Raw genomic sequence first — 20,987 nt, 5'->3', positions numbered from 1 at the left:
GTGGAAACAGGAGGTTGAGACTCAAACAGGTTTAAAGATTAAATGTTTGAAGTCTGATAATGGTGGAGAATATGACAGTAATCAATTCAAGGAGTTTTGTTCAGAGAATGGGATCAGAATGATCAAGACGGTTCCAGGAACACCAGAACAAAACGGTGTGGCAGAAAGAATGAACAGAACCTTGAATGAGAGAGCAAGATGTATGAGAATCCAGTCAGGATTACCCAAGGTATTTTGGGCAGATGCAATAAGCACAGCAGCCTATCTCATAAATAGAGGACCATCAGTTCCTTTAGGCTATCAGTTACCTGAAGAAGTATGGTCTAGAAATGAGGTAAACCTTTCACATCTGAAAGTTTTTGGTTGTGCTTCATATATTTTGTTGAACTCTAATAGTAGAGATAAATTGGACCCTAAGGCAAAGCGATGCTATTTCATTGGCTATGGATCTGACATGTATGGCTACAGGTTTTGGGATGACCAAAACAAGAAAATTATCAGAAGTAGAAATGTTACTTTTAATGAAAACATGTTCTATAAGGACAGGACTGCAGAATTTGCAAATGCAAATAAAAAGCCAGAGCAGGTATCATTAGAAGAAGTTTCAGAAAGTGATGTAGCCAACAGAAGGCAGAATACAGAAGTAGAGCCTGAGTCAGAGCCCGAGTCAGAGTTTGAGTCAGAACCTGAACAGATAGTAGAGTCATTAACTCCTGAATTACCGACTAGAAGGTCTAGCAGAACAATTGTAGCACCACAAAGGTACTCCCCTTCATTGCATTACTTGTTGTTGACTGATGCTAGTGAGCCAGAGCATTTTGCTGAGGCTATGCAGGGAGATGAATCTATTAAGTGGGAGCTAGCAATGGAAGATGAGATAAAGTCTCTTCAGAAGAATAAGACATGGTCTTTAACCAAGCTTCCAGAAGGAAAGAAGGTTTTGCAAAACAGGTGGGTCTATCGGTTAAAAGAAGAACCAGATGGCAGCAAACGATATAAGGCCAGACTCGTAGTGAAAGGGTTCCAACAGAGACAAGGAATTGACTTCACAGAAATTTTCTCTCCTGTTGTCAAGATGACTACCATCAGAGTTATCTTGAGTATAGTAGCTGCAGAAAATCTTCATCTGGAGCAGTTAGATGTGAAAACTGCATTCCTACATGGAGATCTTGAGGAAGAAATCTTTATGGCACAACCAAAAGGTTTTGAAGTACAAGGCAAAGAGAATCTTGTATGCAAGCTTCATAAAAGTTTGTATGGGTTGAAACAAGCACCGCGACAATGGTATAAGAAGTTTAATGAGTTTATGAGAAACTCAGGATTTCACAGATGTGAAGAAGATCATTGTTGTTACGTGAAGAAATATGTTGATAATTATATCATTCTTGTCTTGTATGTTGATGACATGTTGATTGCTGGTGCTAATATGGCAGAAATGGACAGGTTGAAGAAACAATTGTCAGAAAATTTTGAAATGAAGGATCTTGGTCCAGCCAAGCAAATTCTTGGTATGAGAATTTCCAGGGATAGATCTAAAGGTATTCTAAATTTATCTCAGGAAAAATATATAGAAAAATTACTTAGCAAGTTCAATGTTGGAAATGCTAAAACCAGGAATACACCTTTGGGAACTCACTTAAAGTTCTCAAAAAGGCAATCTTCTCAGACAGAGGAAGAAGAAAATCACATGTCTAAAGTGCCATATGCATCTGTAGTAGGGAGCTTGATGTATGCTATGGTTTGCACCAGACCTGATATAGCACATGCAGTGGGAGTTGTGAGCAGGTTTCTATCCAATCCCGGAAAAGAGCATTGGGAAGGCGTGAAGTGGATATTGAGATATTTGAAGGGCACTTCAAAGATGCATTTGTCCTTTAAAAGAAGTAATCTCACTTTACAGGGGTTTTCTGATGCAGATTTGGGAGGTGATTTGGATGGTAGAAAGAGCACAACAGGTTATATTTTTACGTTGGGTGGCACAGCTATCAGTTGGAAGTCCAAACTTCAAGGAAGAGTCTCCCTTTCAACCACTGAAGCTGAATATATAGCTATCTCAGAAACAACAAAAGAAATGATATGGTTGAAGAATCTTCTAAAAGAATTAGGAAAAGGGCAAGATGAACCTTCATTGTTCAGTGACAGTAAAAGTGCCATTTGTCTTGCTAAAAATCCAATTCTTCACTCCAGATGCAAACACATTGAATTGAAGTATCATTTTATCAGAAACTTGATAAATGATGGAGATTTGATTTTGTTGAAGATTCCAGGTGCAGAGAATCCAACTGATATGTTGACCAAGACTCTCACAACAACTAAGTTGAGGCTTTGCATTGCCTCGACTGGCCTTCGAGAAAATTGATGATGAAGGCACTACACTAGGTGGTAATGTAAATCAAACCCCAAGTGGGAGAATTGTTAGAATTATGGTGCTTGATTTAGTCCCACATCGCTTAGAATAGTGAGATGTGGTTCTCTATTTTACTATATAAGAGACTCTATGTAAAGCTTTAAGATACACCAAAAATACAAATACTTCCTAGTGTAGTCGTGGACGTAGACATACACATTGTACGCCGAACCACGTTAAATTCTCTGTGTCTATTTTTCTCTCCTTTATTCTTTCCTTTATTGCCTTGTTCCTAACAGAGGAAACTTCTTCTTTGAATTTGAATGATTCAACATCACAAATAAAATAGTATTTAGTATTAAATAAAGAAAAATAAATTGAAAAAATGTTAAAAAATGAAAAATTACTGAAACAGGGGAAAGAGATAGAGAGCATGAAAAATGAAAACAAAAATTCATAAGTTTTGTTATTTATGGAGTATTTGCAAACATATAGATTTAGGTTGTTTAAAAGAAATATCATCTTATGACTTAAGATTAAACTATCTAAGTTGCTTAAAAGAAACAATTTTCATTTAAGAGTGAAAAGAATAAAATGTCACCATAATCTATATTAAACTAATTAATTGGTTCAAGCAGCGAGTGGTATTGCTTCCTTATAAATACATGTCATTCATCTGCCTAAGAAGAACCACAACCAACACAACACAGTACAACAACAAACATCTTCTCCTTCAATCTCATTTAGAAGATAATGGTTGTTTTCACGTTCGAGGACCAAACCACTTCTCCGGTGACTCCTGCTACCCTTTACAAGGCTCTCGTGAAAGACGCCGACAACATCGTCCCAAAGGCTGTTGATTCCTTCAAGAGTGTTGAAATCGTTGAGGGCAACGGTGGTGTCGGAACCATCAAGAAGATCTCTTTCCTTGAGGGTAAACATCTTCACTCATTTTCTCTACATTTTCTGCGTATGCATTAAAATGAAGTGATGAATGTGAATGTGGTGAATGAATGAACAGATGGAGAGACAAAGTTCGTGTTGCACAAAATAGAAGGAATAGATGAGGCTAAGTTGGGATACAGCTACAACATAGTTGGTGGTGCTGCCTTGCCAGACACTGCAGAGAAGATCACCATCGACTCCATCCTCAGTGATGGACCCAACGGAGGCTCAGTCGTAAAGCTGAGCTTAAAATATCACAGCAAAGGAGATGCTCCACCCAATGAAGATGAACTCAAAGCTGGTAAAGCCAAGAGTGATGCTCTTTTCAAGGTCATTGAGTTGAGGCTTACCTTTTGGCCAATGCTTGAATTCATCTAAGTTATCAGCCTTCTGATATTATATATTGAGTTTTCTTGTGTGGAGTGTATGGTTTAAGTTTTAAATCGATTTATAATGTAAGAATGTATTTCTGATTGGGTTTGGCCTCAGACAGTGAGAGCTGATATCTTTGTATCTCATTTCATCCATAAATTATAATAAAGGAATGAAAATTTGCATATAAGTTTGAACTTTTTGATTGTCTTAAAGAATGAATTGGATGAGAGTGTTAAAGGCATTAATTAGTTACATAAGCAACAATGAGAGAAGAAAGTTGAGGCATTTGATTGCTTAGTAAATGAAAAAACAGAGTTAAGTAAATTAATTATGTCTGGGCTGCAATGAGCAATGGATGTAGCTTCCCGGCATCCTAAGCAACTTTGCAATTAATTTTGAAGGGAAGTTTTTTGCAAAATATTAAAAAATATGATCAAATATGTATCTTAAAAACAATTTTATAGACCACTAAATGAAATCGTAAAAGAAAACGTAAAATTAAGGATATAATAAGATGAAAAATATCTTACATATATAAAAAAAATCAAATATTAATATGTCGAACAATTGAGAGATAACAAAGTTGTTTTAATAAAACAAAAGTGCGGTGGTGGTGGTGCATTTCGTACTTTGACGAGAAGCAACAACGATGATAACTTGGTGACGACTTCGCGGTAACTTCAAGGCATGCAGAGCGGTGAGAGTAGAGCTGTCAAAACGGGTAACCTAGTCCGACCCGGCTCAACCCACCACGTGTTGATGATTTAGTGAGCCAACCCAACCTAACTCACTTTTTTGTGAGCCAAAAAAATTCGAACCCGGCCTGGCCTACTACGGGTTGGCGGGTTAAACGGGTTGGCTCACATGTTCACTTAATTAAAAAAAATACAATTTTTTTATTTATTTTTTCAGTCAAAACTAAATTATAATTCTAATTAAAATCTAAATAAACTTTAATACAATCCAAATACAAACCAAAATCAAAAAAATATAAATTATTTATGTGTTGCCTAAAAAAAATCTAACATGACCCAAATGTAAAGTTCAACTTAATAAAAAACATTTGTGTAACCCTTTTATCTGTCAGTTGATGAGCCAACCTGGCTCATCACGGGTTCAACCCGATGAGTTGAGTCAAAAATCAATCCGTATTGAAATTTGTAAAAAAATTTCAACCCAACCCGAACCCATTATGAGCTGGGTTGGTTCTCGGGTTTCAACCCATTTTGACAACTCTAGGTGAGAGGTAAGCAAGGGTGGTGGTGCAGCGACGGAAAGATGAACGTGCGCGAGAGGTGAAGTAAAAGAATGAAACTTTTTGAACCCCTTGTCACCTATGATGGTTATATCACTTAACGATCTTTATCTTTTAACTTTTTAACGACAGATAAAACTAAATTGTCATGGTTTAAGTTTTCAAGATATATAATGACGGTTATTTAGAAAACTGTAGTTATAAAGTTTATGTTATTTACAACCACACCATCGTGTTTATTTTGAATACATTGGCGGTAGAATTGTCGTTTGTACTTAGAAATGACAAATAAACTCGTCCTCGTGGATATTGTTCGAATTCGTCCATGTTTTGACGGAAAATCCTCACATTGAATGGGTATGGGTATGGGGAATCCCCGACTTTTTTAATTGGGTATGGGGATGAGTATGGGGATGTACATATCCCTTCCATAATACCCATTCCCGTTTAAATTATTAAAATATTCACAATTAATTAAGTAACCATATATATATATATATATATATATATATATATATATATATATATATATATATATATATATATATATATATATATTATTTCTTATTTCTTCTAATTATTTAGTTTGTCATGAAACTCATTCGCATCTCAATTATATTTTTCATCTTATCATAACCTTTATGTAATTATGTTAAAAAGATGTATGTCAATTAAAAAAATTTTATGTCTCACATTTGAATATTTTTATTATTTTTTATTATTTTTATTTATTATATATTTTCCTTTCACAATGAGAATGTCTAATACTCTAAATTTAAGTATTTAATAGTACAAACCTTTCGATTACTAGGTAATATAAAAAAAAAATCATTTACTTATTATTATTAGTTTTTGTTTCATTTGAAGAACTCTTTTATTTCGCTAAAAAAAGTTTTGTTATTTCTCAACCATTGAGTATATATATGTTGATATTTGAATAGTTTTCTTAGATCTCTGAGATATTTTTCAACTTATCATACCCTTATTTATACATTTGTTTTTCTTTGTGCGATTTCTTTCAATAGTCTCTCAAATTGTTTGTAAACATTTGTTAATTTTGTAATATTTTTATTTGTTGTTTATTTTCATTATGTAGATACTATTTCGATATATTTTATCTAATTATTCTTTATTTTCTAACTCATTATCAATCATACTGTAATTGTTTTACTATAATTGTATAAATAACTTTTATTTACTACAATATAAAATTTTAATGTAATTGTCATGAATATTTTTTTATCATCATCCAACATAATTGAAGTTCAAAAGATACAAGATCTATGTTAAAATTTTATTATTATGATTATTATTTGTTCTTTGTATCATTTTGATCAAGTGATGTATTATAACTTTTATTAGTGAATAAAAAAGAGATTTATTAGAATTTAAAAGATTGAAGTAAGCAAACATTTAAAATATATTTTAATTTGAATATTTCTTTTTCTTTTATATTTTTTTAAAAAATATTTTTAAATTTTATCAACTAGGTTTCATTAATGTTTGTAAATTTAATAAATGTGTTGGTTCTCATGAAATTTTATTTGGTATTATAATCTAAAATGTAAACAATTATAATTTATTTTAAACTTTTGTTATGATTATTATTTGTTCTTTGTATCATTTTGATCAAATGATGTATTATAACTTTTATTAGTGTATAAAAAAGAGATTCATTAGAATTTAAGATATTGAAGTAAACAAACATTTAAAATATATTTTATTTTGAATATTTTTTTTCCTTTTATATTGTTTAAAAAATATTTTTAAATTTTATCAACTATGTTTCATTAATATTTGCAAATTTAATAATTGTTTTGGTTCTCATAAAATTTTACTTGGTATTATAATCTAAAATGTAAATAGTTATAATTTATTTTAAAGTATTTTAAATTTTATTTGATATCAAAGAAACAATCATCCTTCTAATATTGAATATTTGATAATATTATGTTTTCTTTACCATAATTTTTTATTATTTTATAAAAATTAATTAAAATTAATATTGAAGTAGTAAGAAAATGGGTATGGGTACGAGATTATATCTGTTACCCGGTGGAAATGAGACAAAAATTTGATAACCGTTGGATTTGGATATAGGGATGGGGATGGGGATGAATTTTTTTTTACAAAGATTGGTATAGGATAGCGAAACACGTGTCCGCCCCGCCCCGTTGTTATCCCTATTTGCACTTGTGCAATCATGTTTGTTGTTATATTTCAAAAAAAAATCTATCTCTTAAGTTTGTTACTTTTCCACTAACAAATCAGATTGTATATTAAGGGATATTTAAAATTATTTATTTTGTTAGTAACTTGATTGATTAAGTCTCATCCGATCAATTTTACACATTCTCAAATTTTATATTAATTATATTTTTTTTAGCAAAAAGAAGAATAATATTTCACTTCAAGGAAATATATCAATAAAATTGAACTTTTTAATTTAATCAATAATATTTTCTCGTCCAACAAAACTCAGAACACTCTTAGTGTGTGACCCGATAGGTTTATTACTAATATGATAATAAATTAACTTATTAATTTATTAATTAAGTTGGTATTTAGCAACACTACAAAAAGATAAAAAAACATAGAATATCTTTTACTTTATAACCATTAAAAAATCAGTATAATATTTTCTTCCATCTTGACACGGTGTTAACTTTAGAATATGATATTATTGTCAAATTCTAATAAGTTAATAGATAATGAATGAGTTAAGAACTCTTTTCTTCTTCCACTCATTATACCCTTGCCAAGGTCTTTATTTATATAGAACTCAAACTCATTATGAAAAATAAACTCATTATCAAAAGTTCATAGATTCTCTCTTGATTAATCACTAATTTCACATACTTAATAATCATTTAACTAACATAAAAAAAATGTTAGATTTCTCGTATCAAAGTATAATTAATAGATTTTAGTTTCTATTATAATCTAAAATTTAAGGAAATTACATATTTTTTCAAAAGAATTTTTCATTCACAATTCAAAATTAATATTAACCAATTAAGAATTGTCTTTTAAGTCAGTTCAATAATAATATCTCTATAAGTATGATTAAAAATGAGATATTTTATTCTTTATATATATATATATATATATATATATATATATATATATATATATATATATTTCCATACTAATAATATCTTATTCTATATAATCCTCTAATTAAAAATAATTTAAATTAAAATTATATAAGTCTTATTTTTTATTATAATAACCTTTATTTTAATAATAAATCTTTAATTTTAATCAATGATTTTATCATATTAATTTAATAAATATGATAACAAAATAAATAATAACAAACATAACTTTATTATTATTACCTTGACATGTTTCTTCTAAGAATATGTTACTTTCCGTAACTCACAGCTGTATATACTGTTTGTAACATGGAAATTGATAGTTTGACAAACAAAAGTTGGACAAACTTGTGACATAGTCTAGCTGACTTTTATGTCTCACCTGAATTATTTTATTTTTAATTGTATATTATTTTCTATGTTGACATGGAAAAGAGGGAAAAGGAAAAACCCTTGTTCCTTTCCGTTTTTTTTTTATTTCCAACACCAAACTATCTTGTTTTCATGCTATGTTCTCTCTCTTTAGGCCTTTTATCCACATAGTTCTACTGCAAAGGTTTCTTTATTTCAATCCTTTCAATCCTTACTGTTTTCACTTTCGTTGTTCCAGTGTTGGAGTTGGGCAACATTGTAGGTAAGTTTTCCTCTCTTTTTTTTTCTGTATTTTGTTATTGTTGAGGTCCTTGTTCAAGCATTGTTATTTTTCTTTAGTCTTTATAACCTTCAAGCCCTTGGTTTGGTGATCCTCTTGAAATTTTATCTTTGTGATTCTTGAAGCTTTATTCACAAATAGAAATGCAGTTACATTGGAAATGTTTCCTTCATGGCCTATGAGATTCCAAGAAACCCCAAGAGCAGTAGTCTCTTGCTTCTCCATCTTTGACCATTGATTTAAAAATGCTTAATTTCCTGTGCTTACAAGTTCAAGAAATCTCAATACTTTTATATTCATTTTATTGTGAAAAATGACATTCTCCAAATCCTCAACCATGTAATTTGATTATTTGATTTATTTCTTCTGCACGAGCTCTAATAGCAATTATGGAAGGTGACTTTTTACTTTTTATTTGAATTATTTGAATCAAAAAATTTGGTGGCTTTGCACATATAGGATGTTGCACATTTTTAGTACCACATCTTTATAATCCATCTCCCAATTTTGTTTCTGATTGTAGGATGATGTTGATAATAGTGGTACAATTGATAGTTGCAACATTGTATTTAAAAGAGGTTCACAGAGAATATCATTTAGTTACAGCTTTTTCATTTTTTGATAGATGTGAAAGCGGCTACATCACTCAAGATGAGCTTCAAAAGGCTGGTGAAGAATTTCATATTGAAAATGTATATATGTTTTGAGGAAATAATCCAAGAAATTGATTAGAATAACGTGAGTACATTTTACAATAATGTAAATAATGTTTGGTATCTAATAAATGAAATCATAATTCTTAAATAATAGTGTGCCTGAGACTCTAAGGAGGTGTAATGTTTATCTGATGGACTACGTGTAGATTAAATATTCATGGATCTCCTTAAATCTCCCTAAGTATATGTACAATTATTGAATTTAGAGTTACTAAGTAAAGTCTTTAATATATTTTTTCCAAAGTATTATATCAATTTAAAAAAACAAACCAAAAGTGTTCTAAGAACTAAGTACCAAATATAATTTCATCTTATGGTAAATAGGGTTACAATAATAGATGTTCAATAACTACATCCATTTGTGTGCAAAAACTATAAATGTGTTTGCCCCCTTATTCACTAACACAAAAAAAGTCTTTTAACGTCTGATATTTTTGACCTTTTTCGTCTGTCCAAACACCGACGTCGTACTGGGTGACGTTAAAATAACGTCAGAAAACAAAACAGACGTCACTTAACGTCGGGGCAATAGGGGTCCGACGTTATCCAACGTCGAGGCCAAAAGCAGCAGACGCCAATTTTCGCGCTAAATGGAACCAAAAAACAGAGCAATTTGACTTCTGTTGGGCTCTGACAGACGTTAAATAACATCGGCCACAGTAAGCTCAAACGTTAAATAACGTCTGTCAGAGCACCACCAGACGTCAATTTGCTCTGTTTTTTTTTTTTAATTTTGTTGTTTTTACAACATTCCCACACCTGAAAATCAACAAATTCCCAGAACAGTTTCATAATGATTTCAGCACAATTATGGAGTTATAGTTATATCTAATAACACTTAAGTTTCAACATATATTCTAAACTAATATACACAATTCTCATTCATCTTCTTGCTTATTACACTAAACATTACAAATAAAATAAACACATATCAAAGTCATAAGTTGACATACAAAAATTAATAACATTAAACTAAATGAGTTCTAACCTTTGAATATAATACTTTAAGTTGTTGGCCTCTAGGCTTACTCACAATTCTAATGAAATTTTGGAAACATAAAACATATGTTAGTTTTTATAACTAAGTAGATATATAGGTTATGATTGAAAAAAATTAATACTTACTCTTGTAACATGTTTTTCAAAGCAGATGGAATCTTCATATGGCATAAATAAAACCATACAACCGTGCATTGTCTTGGAATGATGACATATAGTTGCCAATGATACCTACCGTCAATCACAAGTACTTAGCAGAAATAATTAATAATACTTCATAAAATATTACTAGAAAAAAAACATAAGCATCAATGTATGGCGCAAAGTAGATCTCTCTATTTGACTCAACCATCCATGTTTGCAAATAAAGTTTGATGTGGTCATGTGAGTTTCCCGAAGGTTGAATGGTTTGAGGTTCAATGAATCCATATACGGAAGATCGACCTTGGTCCACAATGCAACAATAAATCTAAAAATTAAAATATAATTAGTCCAATTTTACAAATAACAATAAATATAATTTTATTTCGTAATTTTACAAATATTATTATAAAAATTCAATTAAAAAAAGAAATACAATTAGTCCAATTTTAATAGATCTACATACATAAAATAAAAATTAATGCAACAATAATATTAAAAAATCAAATACAATTAGTCCAATTTTACAAATAACAATAAATATAATTTTATTTCGTAATTTTACAAATATTATTATAAAAATTCAATTAAAAAAAGAAATAGGCCAAAAAAACAAAAAAAAAAAATAGTCTAAGATAAAAATTATAATTGCGAATAAAAAAATACAAGCAATTACATACATACAATGAAAAAGAGATAACAAGCAAAATAATCTCAAAACGATGCAAATGGGGATGAAAACGCATAATATTCGGTTGAAAACGCCTAAAATCAATCCACAATCAAATACCAACTAGTTTGGTGGTGAAAAATGTTCGAAACTCACCTAGAGGAGGTCGGAATAATGGTCACCGACGGGAAGGATCGCGAAACACTGCAAATGAGGATGAAAACGGAAAATATTCGGTTCAAAACGCCTAAAATCAATCCATAATCAAATCCCAACAAGTTTGGTGGTGAAAAACGTTCAAAAATTACCTGGAGATAAAATAAAAATTAATGCAACAATAATATTAAAAAATCAAATACAATTAGTCCAATTTTATAAATAACAATAAATATAATTTTATTTCGTAATTTTACAAATATTATTATAAAAATTCAATTAAAAAAAGAAATAGGCCAAAAAAACTAAAAAAAAAAGTCTAAGATAAAAATTATAATTGCAAATAAAAAAATACAAGCAATTACATACATACAACGAAAAAGAAATAACAAGCAAAATAATCTCAAAACGATGCAAATGGGGATGAAAACGCATAATATTCGGTTGAAAACGCCTAAAATCAATCCACAATCAAATACCAACTAGTTTGGTGGTGAAAAATGTTCGAAACTCACCTAGAGGAGGTCGGAATAATGGTCACTACCGACGGGAAGGATCGCGAAACACTACAAATGAGGATGAAAACGAAAAATATTCGGTTCAAAATGCCTAAAATCAATCCATAATCAAATCCCAACAAGTTTGGTGGTGAAAAACGTTCAAAAATTACTTGGAGGAGCTCGGAATGGTGGTTGCCGACGGAGAAGCTTCGCGAAAAATTGGTGGCACGACGAAACAATTAGGGTTTATGCGTTTCGCGTAGAGAAAACCCAAAAATTGACGTCGGAGCTGCGTGGTCAGACGTTACTTAACGTCGGTGCAGAGGGTGTCAGACGTTAAATTAAGTCAGGGCAGAGTGGGTCAGACGTTAAATTAAGTCGGGGGCAGAGAGCTCAGACGTTAATTTTTACATAATGTCGGGGTACTGTGGGTCAGACGTTAAATTACGTCTGTGTTGGAATGGGCAGACGTTAAAAAAGTCAAATAATTTACAAAAATGCCACCGGTCATTTTTAACGTGGGACTTTTTCTGGACAGACGTTATATGGGTGACGTTATAGGGCTTTTTTGTGTTAGTGATTTTGACTACGTTTGGTAGATCGTTTTTAAAATCAATTTTCAATTCCTTTTATTTCACAGATCATGTTTATTTCAAGTCATTGGGAAACCTACACCAGACACCCTTGGTTGAAGTGCACATGCCCTTCTCAGCCAACCCAAGTTCACACTGAAAGACCTTGTCAAGAATTCACTGATTCCATTTTTAACTTTAACTACGTTTGCCACTTATTTAGACTATGTTTGATACATAGTTTTTCAAATCAATTTTCAAAAGGCAAAACCTACTTACTTATCAAGGAAACCCAAATACTTGACTTGTCCCAATTGTTTGAGGTATATCTAAATTTGATTGTACAAATGTCGACAACGATACAAAACCACTACATTCAAGAGTATAAACTTGTAAATGTCACCATAATTACTTAATACTTGCTCATATAAGACTATTTCCTCATTTCTTCAATTCTAAAATTACTAATGAATCACGAATCCCAGATTGTGCACTAGAAAATATGTTGAAAAAAAATTGCTGGAAAAATGTATTCAATACTTAACTAACAAACACTAACTGATTAAGTGGCAAATGCGGTACATGTTTTTGAACGAAAAGTATCCCAGATGAAGGTGCCCAATTGATTTGATACTGCATTTCACCAGGGACACATGTCCACCTTGTTATTTCAAAACTGAGTGGGTTGTAGGTATCCTTAAATTGTGCACTAGAAAATATGTCGAAAGAGTAAGAAGTTTAATGACTTTTCAAAATTAGATTCAAATGTGTTCCTCTTTATTGGTGTAGCACAAAATGTATGGTGAAAACTCATAGAATTAAATAAATTTCAACACAAAACTATAAATCCAACCATCCAAAGAGTCGAACGACTACGACTAACACTGACAAAACCAAAAGAATCATTTCATAATTATGTAAATTTATTTGTCTGAACCTTCTTGTGCTCATGACACTTGACTTCTACTTGTTTTCCCTGAACCTACAAAATGAAATATATATATATATATATATATAAAAGTACAAAGCACAACAAAACACGAGACCAAAAGTAGGGATGTAAACACAAAAGTTTCAAAAAACTCCTAAACCCAGAAAAAGAAAAATAACAACACTTGAAAAAAGACCTTAAAAATAACAAAATACAGATAAAAGCAAAGGAAAACTTACCTACGATGTCACCCAACTCCAACGTTGGAACAACGAAAGTGGAACAGTGAGGACGAAAATAAAGAAATCTTTGCATTAGAACAATGTGGACGAGAGAGAGCGAAGCATGAAAACTGAGATAGTTTGATGTTGAAAATAAAAAATTTCAAAAAAACGAGACTTTCCCCTCTTTCCCTTGCCAGCAAAGAAAATAATATACAATTAAAAATAAAATAATTCAGGTGACACTTAAGAGCCAACTAGACTTTGTCAGACTTTGTTTGTCAAAATATCAATTTCCTTGTAACATATATTCATATCATCTAATAAAATGTTTACATTCGTTCTCTTTTCTCTATGTTTCTCTTCACTCGAGTTTACGTAAGTGTACATTATTTTTTCATCGTTATTTTTACATCATGCAATATAATCCAAAAAAAAAAAAGTTATATTCTAAATTTTATATAATACGGAAAAATAGATGCCTAAAGAAGATGACAAAAACAGAGCTCGATACTATGACGACAAACTTGTTACAACTCAAACAAATTTTATAAAATGATGAAGAAAAAAAAAATCCTACGTAACATTTTAATCATGAATTTAACTGATATAAATTGGGCTAAGAGAAATTAATCAGTACAATTTTCGTAGAATATTTTTTAATATGACTTGGATTAGAAACTAATGTCCCTTATGATTATTGTTGTGAAATAGATTTTTGTACATTTTAGGAACCAAGCCCATATTGCTTATGATATAAAATATTTCTACACAATCTCAATCTAAGGTACTGAACAAAATTAAATTAAACTCATGGTTTAAAAAAAAAAAAAGGTTTAAATTTTGTCATTCATTTATTATAATTTATTGATGAACTAGAATACATTGTATTGAAAGTCTTTCCCAATAGGACAAAATAAAAATAAGAAAGCAAACACCGTTACACTAGAAGCCACTTTAAGACCAAAAGACAAGCAAACTCTGGTACATGTAATTAAGAATGTTGGTGATAATTCAAGCATTGGCCAAAAGGTAAGCCTCGATGACTTTGAAAAGATCATCACTCTTGGCTTTGCCAGCTTTGAGTTCATCTTCATTGGGTGGAGCATCTCCTTTGCTGTGATAATTTATGCGCAGCTTTACTACTGAGCCTCCGTTGGGTCCATCACTGAGGATGGAGTCGATGGTGATCTTCTCTGCAGTGTCTGGCAAGGCAACACCACCAACTATGCTGTAGCTGTATCCCAACTTAGCCTCATCTATTCCTTCTATTTTGTGCAACACGAACTTTGTCTCTCCATCTGTTCATTCATTCACCACATTCACATTCATCACTTCATTTTATATGCATACACACAAAATGTAGAGAAAATGAACGAAGACAATACCCTCAAGGAAAGAGATCTTCTTGATGGTTCCGACGCCATCGTTGCCCTCAACGATTTCAACACTCTTGAAGGAATCAACAGCCTTTGGGACGATGTCGTCGGCATCTTTGACAAGAGCTTTGTAAAGGGTAGCAGGAGCCACGGGAGAAGTGGTTTGGTCCTCGAATGTGAAAACGGCCATTATGGATTCTAAATGAGATTGAAGGAGAAGATGTTTTTTGTTGTACTGTGTTGTGTTGTGTGTGGTTCTTAGGCAGAGGAATGGCATGTATTTATAAGGAAGCAATAGCACTCACTACTTGAACCAATTCATTAGTTTAATATAGATTATGGTGACATTTTATTCTTTTCACTCTTAAATGAAAATCGTTTCTTTTAAGCAACTTAGATAGTTTAATCTTAAGTCATAAGATGATATTTCTTTTAAACAACCTAAATCTATATGTTTGCAAATACTCCATAAATAACAAAACTTATGAATTTTTGTTTTCATTTTTCATGCTCTCTATCTCTTTCCCCTGTTTCAGTAATTTTTCATTTTTTAACATTTTTTCAATTAAATACTATTTTATTTGTGATGTTGAATCATTCAAATTCAAAGAAGAAGTTTCCTCCAAATAAATTTAATAAAAAAAGTTAAATGGTAGACACATCACGTTCAACCATGGCGACTGCATGTGTACTGTATTGTATATGCAGGAAGGAATGAATACTGTTTTATTTAAATAAATCTTATTTTAGTTTGCGCTTTAAATAAATAAATGTTTAGATTTGTTATAAATAATTTTGAATCCTAAATTTCATTTCGGAATAATATTAATCTTGGTTTCTCTCTTTATAAAATTACATGTGTACTATGTAAGCATGAATTATTTTTTATATTAAATAAATCTTATTTTCGTTTACGCTTTAAATAAATGAATGTATAAATTTATAATAAATAATTTTGAATCATAAAATTCCTTTTGGAGTAATTCTAATCTCGGTTTCTGTCTTTATAAAAAATCTAAATTGATTTTTATCTTTAAAATTTTTTAGATAATAATGTTAAGCTTTACTATAATTTGATACATTTATTAATTATTTATATGTTTAATGAAATATCAAGTGGTCATTGCATAAAAAATTATAAATATTAATGATGGTTATTTTTAAATATTAAAATTTCTATTAAACCATCAAATCATATATCACTAATTAAAATATCATGGCATCATTTGTAAATGCGTACTAAAAATTAGGTTAACAATACATGATAGAAAAAATTGATTGTATAAAAGCTATATTTATAAATATATTCTTGGTGTCTTGCAACCTACTTATATCGGTTTAAGAGTTGTTTGGTTGATTATTTCATTTGTAGTAGAAGAGGTAGATAGGAGAACTTTTTCTCTCTTTTGTTTTTCTTTTTTGATTTACTAAGGAGGTTTTGAGTAGAGGATCTTAAAGGTTATTTCTAAAAAGTTTTGCTTTATATGGTTTGTCTTCAGGGATACAATCTCCTTGTAATACATGACAAAAAATATATATCCTTTATCGAACAGAAGGTATATTAATACTTGTTTATAGATCGGGTATGAATATCATATTATTCGTATTTGCGGAATCTATTACTTGCAAATAGTTAAAATTAAAATTAAAATTATATTTATTAGGTTAAATTTAATTAAATGTAATTTTAATTTATATTTAATTTAATTCATATTATATTTTACATTTGTTTTTGGTAATTTTATTTAGATTTTATTTTAAAAATTTATAAAATATATTTTTACAAATATTTGTAGGTATCTAAGGATACATGGTGTTTTTAAAACCTGCAGGTATTTTTTAAACGGATATCCGACAAGTTCCTAAGTTGCAATTTTCATGGAGGCTTCTAAGGTGTAATTTTTTCAACCTTTGGTTGATAAGATTCATAAAAAAATTTCTTCTTGGAAAGGGAAATTGCTTAATATAATGGAAATTTTCAACTAGTAAATTCGGTAATTATTGACTTCTTAACTTAGAGCTTCCAAATTTACAAATGACCTATTAAACTTACTTTTGAGGTGGAACAATGGATTTGAAATTTTGTTTAGATTGGAAATATACAAAAGCAAGGAGTGCTCAATGTTAAATGGTATATCTTGTGGTTCTAAGGTGATTGTTGGTTTGTAGGTTACTAATATTCAGTTGGAGAACAAAGCCCATCTTATACATTTAGCTTGGGAGGTTGCTTATGGAAAAATGACTTGGTCTGAACTCATGCGTATTCAATTTCTTAAGTCTAAGTATCAAAAATATATGTTACTTAAATTGTCGTCAATTTGACATGGTGTAAAGGATGCATATGATGTTCTTGAAAATTCTTTTTAGACACTAGGTAAGGGTGATTGTATTAATATTTGGAATGATTGTTTGTGTTCTGGCATTTGCATATCTAAATTGGCTAGAAGTCCTTATTTTGACAGTAAAATTATACTATGTTGTTAGTTCGGCATGGACAGATACTCACTAGAACTTTCCTTCTTTTGTTGCTAGTTTGTGTGATTTTTCTTCCTTGATAGTTAATGAGGATCATGATGTACCTAATTGGATTCTGGATAATATTAGTGTGCATTCTCAAAATGTTGCAAAAAAGTTTTACTCTTCTGGATGAAATATGTGGATTGGGAAAACTTGATTTGGTTGGATGAGGTGTCACTAGCTAAAACTTTGGTTTTTGGAAGTTGTTGTTTGATCATTTACCTATTGATTTGGAGGTTATAAAAAGTGGTTTTATGCTCTATGTGTTCTTTGTGTGGTAATAATGTTGAATCGTTCTTTCATTTGTTGTTTCATTCTTCTATACTGATATACGTTTGTGGGCGTTGTTGAAGGAAGCATTTTAGGATTAATTTACAATTTTCTTTTTTGGATTTGGTTGTTTAGTTTATGAAGTGTCATTGTACTCATTTGCTTAAAGTGATTAAAGTGGTTGTCATTACTTTAGTTATTTGGATGATGATAAATCATAATAGATTTCAAAATCCAATTGCAATTCCTTCTACTATTTTCAAATTAAGGATGACGTGTTCAAAAATTTTTATGTTTTTTGTGAAGGAAATCATTGTGTCGATATGTTAGTTAATTTATTTTTGATTCACACATATAAATATAAGTGCTTTGATGATTTAACTGAGTATTTATTTAGAATTTTTTTATAATAAGTATAGTTTGTCTATGTTTCATGAATGATAACTTTTATTATGGATTTGTTATGGTCCCCCATGCTTTGGATTCTTATACTTTTTTTTCTTTTTAATAAATATTAAGGTGATGACAAATGATTATCTATTCTAAGATGTTCGCATAACTTAGATGTCAAAGTTCGTAATAATACCTACAGTGGCATTGTTCGAAAGTATATATGGGAAAAAATTTAAAAGACTATTCAATTATTTTAGAAATTAAAATAAAAATAATTCATTTTATACAATTATAACAACAATATTTGTTTTCAAACAATTAAAATATTTTGTATAAACATAACACTATTTTTCTAAAACGGGTACTTTCACAAAACGGGTTATTAAAAGCTGAAAGTCCAATAATTTCTCCAACATCTACAAAACTATTTTTGAAAAGAAAAAAAGCGTCTAGAAGGCGTCTAAAAAAGCCATTACAGTCCATCTGCATTCGGTCAAATGAATAGTTTCATTCATATAGCCTTTTGGTTGATCCTATAACGGATAACCAGAAGGTAATGTTTTGTTTAATTTAAAAAGGTGTAAATATATATAACTATAACAATGTAATGTTTTTAAAATTAAAAAATTTATATAAAATTGTAGGAAGCCGAAAAACATGAGAGAGAAGTAATAGATGGACAATGATACGTTGACTACTAAATTTTGACAATTTTTTCTTAGAACACGATGTATTATCTTTTAAATAGTTTTGGAAGATTAAGAATGAGAAAAATGAAAAATTACCAAGAAGATGACATCTAAAGTTATAAGAGAAAATTGTCAAAATTTAGTAGTGAAAAAATTATTTTCCTTAATAGATTCCTCTGGAATTATTTATTCCCACGACTACAGCAAACAGTTGCCATAGTTGAACCGGAGATCGACGTGTAAACAATTTATCTTCTTTGAATTTGAAAGCTTCCCAATCGCAATATTTGACAAACACTAAAAAATATAAAAATAAGAAAGAATAATGGTTGATGACATACAATCTCTAACAAGATTGTTGATTTACAGAGAAAAAAGAATGTTGGTAAACAAAGAACCAATGAATAGTCAAATAATGTTGTATCAGGAGTCGGAAGCTTCACACTTTGGTATGTTATGAGTTATTCATAGAACAAAGATAGTGACAGCATTGTGGTTATAAATAGAGGTTTCTCCTCTGCTAAACTCACACAGCAAACATCTTCTCCTTCTCTTCTCCTATTTTATATTCTCTTCCATTTCGTTATCTCATTTAGAATCCATAATGGCCGTTTTCACATTCGAGGACCAAACCACTTCTCCCGTGGCTCCTGCTACCCTTTACAAGGCTCTTGTCAAAGATGCCGACGACATCGTCCCAAAGGCTGTTGATTCCTTCAAGAGTGTTGAAATCGTTGAGGGCAACGGTGGCGTCGGAACCATCAAGAAGATCTCTTTCCTTGAGGGTAAACATCTTCACTCATTTTCTCTACATTTTCTGCGTATGCATTAAAATGAAGTGATTAATGTGAATGTGGTGAATGAATGAACAGATGGAGAGACAAAGTTCGTGTTGCACAAAATAGAAGGAATAGATGAGGCTAAGTTGGGATACAGCTACAGCATAGTTGGTGGTGCTGCCTTGCCAGACACTGCAGAGAAGATCACCATCGACTCCATCCTCAGTGATGGATCCAACGGAGGCTCAGTGGTAAAGCTGCGCATAAATTATCACAGCAAAGGAGAAGCTCCACCCAATGAAGATGAACTCAAAGCTGGTAAAGCCAAGAGTGATGCTCTTTTCAAGGTCATTGAGGCTTACCTTTTGGCCAATGCTTGAATCCATCTAAGTTATGGGCAAGGACCTTCTGATATTATATATTGAGTTTTCTTGTGTGGAGTGTATGGTTTAAGTTAAGTTGGTTTATAAAGTAAGAGTGTTTTCCTTATTGGCTTTGGCCTCAGCCAGTGAGAGCTGATATCATTGTATCTCACTTTCATCCATAAATTATAATAAAGGAATTCGAATTTGCATATATAAAGTTTGAACTTTTTGTTTGTCTTAAAAGAATGAATTGGATGAGAGTTAAAACGGTAGGCTAAGTCAAAAAGGTATAATTTCATGTGAAAAATATCATGAACATCTTTATTTTCTAAACCAGCAAGATCCATTGTCAATCTTAATGTATAAGTGAATAGATTTTATTGATACTACATCAATTTGTTCCCCTTAGGTTTTAGGGAGATAACTTAGGGAATGAATTACGACAGATATGAGAAGAAAGTGAAGGGAAATGATGCTATTTTTATTTAGGAAAGATGAAAGTGGATAGATTTAATAACAAATTTGTAAAAGTTTGTAAAGATTTGGTAAATGTAATAGATAAAAAAATGTTTAATAAATATTATACTTAAAACTTATTTCATATAATTTGATTTCATATTTCGACTTTTAATTATTTTTTTTTAACTTAATTGAATTGTAAAAAGACTTCATATGATATGATGACTTTTGTTACATTGGTGTTAATACTGCCATGTGTCTATCAAAATTTTAAATCCATCATAGGTTAAAATTTAGATTATTTTCTCTCATGTTGATTTGTGACAGCTTCAAAGTAAAAAATAATTTAAACTTTTATAAATGGCAAATCTAAACTTAACAATTTCCAATGATGTTAATATCAAATTAGTATAAGAGATCATATTAATTTTTTTTTACAGAAAATAGAAACTCTGATATCAATTGAATAAAAAATATATATATAAATTTAAGTAGAAAAGAAAAAAATATAAAAAACAAAATGAATAGACCAACTTACTAAGTCTATATACATAACTA

The 20,987-nt window shown here is 30.4% G+C and overlaps 2 protein-coding genes and 1 pseudogene across 2 annotated transcripts; 2 read left to right on the top strand and 1 right to left on the bottom strand.

Annotated features, from left to right (window-relative positions):
* Positions 1–3,100: 3,100 nt before the first annotated feature.
* LOC114179745 lies at positions 3,101–3,660 on the top strand (annotated as a pseudogene).
* Positions 3,661–14,411: 10,751 nt separating this feature from the next.
* LOC114179243 (pathogenesis-related protein 2-like) lies at positions 14,412–15,211 on the bottom strand. Its single transcript, XM_028065507.1, has 2 exons — positions 14,967–15,211; positions 14,412–14,879 (listed from the first exon to the last, which is right to left on the bottom strand). The coding sequence occupies exons 1-2, from the start codon at positions 15,145–15,147 to the stop codon at positions 14,593–14,595; spliced, it is 468 nt and encodes a 155-aa protein (XP_027921308.1). The 5' UTR covers positions 15,148–15,211; the 3' UTR covers positions 14,412–14,592.
* Positions 15,212–19,336: 4,125 nt separating this feature from the next.
* Positions 19,337–20,183, top strand: LOC114177054 (pathogenesis-related protein 2-like). Its single transcript, XM_028062281.1, has 2 exons — positions 19,337–19,611; positions 19,699–20,183. Exons 1-2 carry the CDS (start codon positions 19,431–19,433, stop codon positions 19,983–19,985), a joined length of 468 nt encoding a protein of 155 aa, XP_027918082.1. The 5' UTR covers positions 19,337–19,430; the 3' UTR covers positions 19,986–20,183.
* Positions 20,184–20,987: the final 804 nt, after the last annotated feature.

Source organism: Vigna unguiculata, chromosome 3 (assembly GCF_004118075.2).
Source record: "Vigna unguiculata cultivar IT97K-499-35 chromosome 3, ASM411807v1, whole genome shotgun sequence".
Lineage (NCBI taxonomy): Eukaryota > Viridiplantae > Streptophyta > Magnoliopsida > Fabales > Fabaceae > Vigna > Vigna unguiculata.
The sequence above is the reverse complement of the archived record's forward strand: the minus strand, read 5'-3'. Positions and strand labels throughout refer to the sequence as shown.